At 42.7% G+C, this 5129-nt stretch overlaps 1 protein-coding gene across 2 annotated transcripts; it reads right to left on the bottom strand.

The window, feature by feature from the left end:
* Positions 1-3526, bottom strand: LOC113021747 (transcriptional repressor scratch 1-like). 2 transcript variants are annotated; one of them, XM_026166460.1, is made up of 2 exons: positions 2888-3526; positions 1-1324 (listed from the first exon to the last, which is right to left on the bottom strand). In XM_026166460.1, exons 1-2 carry the CDS (start codon positions 3057-3059, stop codon positions 513-515), a joined length of 984 nt encoding a protein of 327 aa, XP_026022245.1. In that variant the 5' UTR covers positions 3060-3526; the 3' UTR covers positions 1-512. The 2 variants fall into 2 exon arrangements, with proteins under 2 accessions (XP_026022245.1, XP_026022247.1); XM_026166462.1 differs by lacking the exon at positions 2888-3526 and adding an exon at positions 2197-2288.
* Positions 3527-5129: the final 1603 nt, after the last annotated feature.

Genomic DNA, 5129 nt, shown 5'->3' with positions numbered 1-5129 from the left:
AAGTTACTCACTGGTTTTTATTGTCATCACCAAATCGATCAGACAGGCAAATATACTATATCAGAGTATACTTTGGCTTTTGTTCTCATCAAATCCAGCACCTGGCTTCTTAAACATGTTAAATTGACAAATACATTAACCCATAATAAATAAATAATCTTCAAATTGGCAAATAAATAGTTAAATAAGTTAATAAATATGCAAATACATTATGCAAGTAACCAAGCCATCTGAGATAAATTAAGAGCTTGGTGATATATCAAATGATAGTGATGTGTAAATTATTGCAATTTATAAAAAGAATATAAAATATTTTGCATTTGTAATCAACACTGAGATTTTTTATGAAATTTTCTACATGTTTCCTGAAGAATTTACTGTGAGGTTATTGCTTATGTCAAAAGGCAGGATTTTGATACATGCATTTGAAAAGTCTGAGAAGTCGCGAGCCGTCGTCTGACTTAGATATTTGAACTAGAAAAAAAACATATAAAGAAGAAAGGATTTTCCTTTCAGTCCTCAGAGCTGCAGTCACCCTCTGTTGACTGCCCTTTGAAGCAGGCCGACTCGTAATGCTTGTTCAGGTAGGATTTGAGCGCGAAGCTTTTACGACAACGTTTGCAGGAGTAGTGTTTGAACGCTGAGTGTGTCTGCATGTGGGCGCGGAGGTTTGAACGGTCAGCAAAGGCTTTGCCACAGTGGGCGCAGGCAAAGGGCTTCTCCCCCGTGTGAGACCTCATGTGACCCTGCAGGAGCCAAGGCCGGCTGAAAGCTTTGCCACACACCTTGCACTCGTGCTTCATGTCATGGGTCAGCATGTGCATGGCCAGAGCCGGCATAGACACATAAACTTTGTGGCAGGTAGGACATTTCCTGGCCTGCTGGCTGTCCAGACTTCGGTGAGTCTGCTTGTGCCTACTCAGATTGGAGGATGTGGCGTACGACTTGCCACACTCGCTGCACACGTGACGTCCTTTGGATTCCCCTTTGGCGGGGCTGCAATCTGTTGAGCTGCTTCCCTCGCTGCTGTCCAAATGGCTCCCTTCCATGTGAGAACATCTCTGTTTAGGCCTCCGGCGCGAGCGACCATCAGAGATGAGAAAGCCACTGATTGTGCACGCCTCCGTTTCAGGGCTACTGCCGTCCGACTCAACTGTGGTGCTAGAAACGGGGCTGTCCGGATCTTCCATGTCGTGGTCAGAGAACTCTTCCCCGCTGCTGCCCCCTGGGGAGTACAGGGGCCCTGCTGTGAGCCCAGTCTGCTCATGACTTGACTCCTTTGTGCGCTTAAACACTGACGGGATGATGTAATCCTGGATGTACCCTGGGAAAGAAAATACATATTTAATATAGACTCTAGAATTACTACATGGAAAAGAAAAGTGCCTTCTTACCCCAACCTCAATATGAAATCTATTCAGGAAACTATTTGTAAGTGCCAGCTTTAGCAAGCTCTAAGACTGAAATATTAATGAATCTGTGATGCACCTTTCTGATTCAGTCGATATTCTCAGTGGCTCCATTGAGAGCAATCACAAAGTTAAATAAATGAAAACACAATGTGCTGACTCTGAATCAAGAGTCAGGCACGTATAGTGCAAGCCAGCCTGGACCTTCTTGTCAGAGTGCTGCAGCTGCAGCAGCAGCAATCTGTCTAAATGTGTTTTGGAAGAAGGAACGGGTGGGGAGGGATGATCAAAACAGAGCATCTATGCAGTGAATCCCCTCAATCACTAAATCGTTTTAATCAGATCATTCCCCATCTGTGATGTTTGTGAGAGTGTTCATGAGTATGGTAATGGGGAGACTGAGTGACAGGTGGGGGTCTGCAATTTGGCAAAGAGGGAAGGGAGGGTTGGAGAGTGTTTTGTGGGTATGGTGGGGGTTGGTGGGGGTTCTGATCTTAGCAGCAGTCAGTGGTATATTGCCACACACACAAACACACACAAACACACACAAAATGGAACACAAAGGGAAGCAGACAGCTGGCATCCTAAATCTGAGGACAAATTATTCAACTGTGATGTTGGTTGTGGGTGAAAAGGGGGGAGGGGGTAAATCCACTCAAAGAATACTTTTTTATTTCTTAAATCTAAACACACAACATATTGTTCTCACACCCAGCCTCTGTAGAAATCCCACAGGTGAAAATCTCCTCTGCCAGTGCACAGCTCAAGTTTCACTTTATTGAATTACCTGCAGCACTCTCTATTTTCCAGTCAATACCCATCCTCTAAAAACCCTGTTCCATAACCTCTCACTGCTCCACATATGGATTGTGTTGCTGCAATCCTACTCCCTCTGGCTATCCAACATCCTGCAGGATCAGATGGAGAGAGATGGAGAGATGAATGGGCAGGTGGGGGGGGGGGTGATAAGAGGAGAGTCAAGGGCAACGGCACCATCTAAGGACACGACAATCCCACGTGGCTATCTGCTTTCGTCTGAGTTTTTATCTTTATTTTCTTGTTGGACCTGAGAAATGTCTGCATCAGTGTCTCCGCGCGTGCACGGCTCATCATTCACGTACACAATAGTATTAAAGCCAAAGGCTACTGTGTGATCTGGTCTGAGTATTAAGCCGATTTAGCCAGCATGACCTGAATACTATTTAGCATCTGCCGAGTTAGAAAACAAAAGTCCAGAGCCATTTGAAGTAGGTGGGTGAGCACTGGCTGTAGGGTTTTGGGGGTTTCCAAAAGTGATTATATAGGAAGCACGACGTAGCCCCTTTGTGTATAAATCCCTGTTTATTATTTGTTTGAGGAATAATTTTTTGCCTCTTCCTCCTTGTGAGGAAAACCATGTGAAACACTTTGTGCAGACAAATCAGTCTACAACCTACACAGCAAAGTAGAAAACGCAACTCAGAGAGACATTTACTCACTGTTTTCACTCAGATGCACGGCCAAGTTGGTGGATGACTCAGTGATGGCATGTGTCACGGTGTAAGAGTCATCCCAGTGCTGCTCCTGCTGCTGATGTTGATGATGATAGTAGTGGTTGGAAGAGGAGAAATCGTGAATCTTTGGCAGTTTCACCAAAAAGGAGCGTGGCATTTTTATTTTCCCCTGATGAAAAAGTGATCTAAACCTCCTAGAATAAAACGCAAACACGCAGTTGAACAGGAAAAATAAGAAAAACTACGCTTCCAGGTGGCCTTCTTGGAAAGCCCAATCAGCTGAGGATGCTGGAAAAAAATCTTTTTGGAAATTATTCAACGCCAAAAGAGAAAGAGAAAAGAGCAGCAAAGACAGAGCATAGCACAGAGTGGATGGAGAGGAAGACAGAAAGTGGTGAGGGTGAGACAGAGGCACACATACAGAGAAAGAGAGAGAGAGAGAGATGTCTGGACTAGCTGAGCTCAGCACTCTGCAGTCTTTTATACATGGCCCACGAGCCCCAAAGATCAGGTGGTGCTTTGGAAGAGGGAGCTGCTTAGCATTAATCCATCAAACATCCCAAGGGACACACGTCAAATTACCACGAGCCGTCTGTGCTTTTCCCTGCAAGCGCACTCACACACATGCACATACACACTCACAGCAGTCAACCACCACCTCCTCGTCTTCCCACCCACATCCCCCTCGTTTCGCCCCTCTGTCTCTGTCTGAAGAAGGGCAGACAATAGTGATGCAGAAGCACGTGGGTGACACTACACACAACATCTTGTCCTCCATTGTCTTTCAATGAAGTAGCTAACACAATTCATACTGCCTCAAACATATTTCACCCAACCTACCAACAACAGCATCCGCATATCCGGCTCGTTACTGAAATGTCAAACTGGAGTGACATGCTCCTAGCATCAAAATGGCTCTTATATATCTATCTATATCTATATATAGATATCTATATCTATATCTATATTAGGGCTGAACGATTATGGAAAATAATCTAATTGCGATTTTTTGCCCCAATATTGCGATTGCGATGTGATATGCGATTATTTTTTAAGGTCTTTGTCTTCTGTATTATTAAACAAAGACAAGCAATACATCATATAGTATGGCCAATACTATATTACATTAATTTTAAACTGTTCTTTCCTGGAAGACAGACCTCTGTTATGATGACATGAGGTGATGCATGAATTGATGACTGACATTTTTATTTAACTTCTTCAATCACAACAGTATATTTGAACATACACAATAGTTTATTTTTAGCTTACAAACATCTGAGCATAAAGTGCTGACAAGGAACCCTGGTGTAAACATTAAAATGAAAGTCAGTACAATGTGCAGATTGCAGAAATATACATAAACAAAATCAGTGGCTTTACCACACTCAGTTTTTCGACATCTGTGAACTACTAGACAGTCATTCAATTAAAAAATAATATTAAATAAATAAAACTAATAAATAAAAAATACACACATCTTACTGATCTCTGCAGTCAGTAACATTACACATAAAGTGCAAACATAATAGCAATTGTATAAACACACACACAAACACGCCTTTAAAGTTTAAAGGCGTGAAATTGGACGGTCTAGTTCTGATTAGCGTCACCGCTGTCTCGGTGGAGTTTAATAAACTCGGCCGTCTGCTTCTTGCTATCTAAAATATAACCAGACACTGGTGTAAATTCTCGACTGTCTCATACTTCTGTTTAATAAGTTTTCTGTTTGACGTTTAGTCAGCTGTGTGAAAACCAAGGAGGAACCCACCCGGGGGATTAATAAAGTTTTATTTTATCTAATCTAATAACTTTAATCTCAGCCAAACCGATTTACTCACGAACAAACAAAACACTGAAAAAAGCCCAACAATAACATTTTTAGGTTGTCTAAGTGACTTATATATTACGTTTAACCCGAGCAGCGAAACTCCGCGGTGATCTGAAAATGATGTGCCGGGAGTTGTGCCATTCTCGGCCGCATCAGTAACCCTCGAGCTCCCGGCTAGCTGTCGAGCTGGTGGGTAGCAGACGCCTCTGAAAACGTCGAAGCACTTTTGCAAATATGGGATATCTTGATAAACCGAGCAGATATTTGATGTTTACACAACTACTTTCTCGCTTGAAAATATTTTAAAAGTTTATTTTGTGACCCTGAAAGATTAGTATGAGTAATTTTAAAACTTAGTAGCGGCCGCCATTGTTGGAAACTGGAGTTTGGCTGGGC

Source organism: Astatotilapia calliptera, chromosome 5 (genome assembly GCF_900246225.1).
Source record: "Astatotilapia calliptera chromosome 5, fAstCal1.2, whole genome shotgun sequence".
Classification (NCBI taxonomy): Eukaryota; Metazoa; Chordata; class Actinopteri; order Cichliformes; family Cichlidae; genus Astatotilapia; species Astatotilapia calliptera.
Note: the sequence above shows the minus strand (reverse complement) of the source record. Positions and strands in the feature narration are given on the sequence as shown.

What these genes read in the sequence shown, in the direction of transcription:
- LOC113021747 (XM_026166460.1), bottom strand. Translation starts at nt 3,059, where the DNA reads ATGCCACGCTCCTTTTTGGTGAAACTGCCAAAGATTCACGATTTCTCC. An exon ending in CGTGCATCTGAGTGAAAACA is followed by an intron (nt 1,325 to 2,887) that starts GTGAGTAAATGT and finishes TTTCTTTCCCAG; the next exon opens with GGTACATCCAGGATTACATC.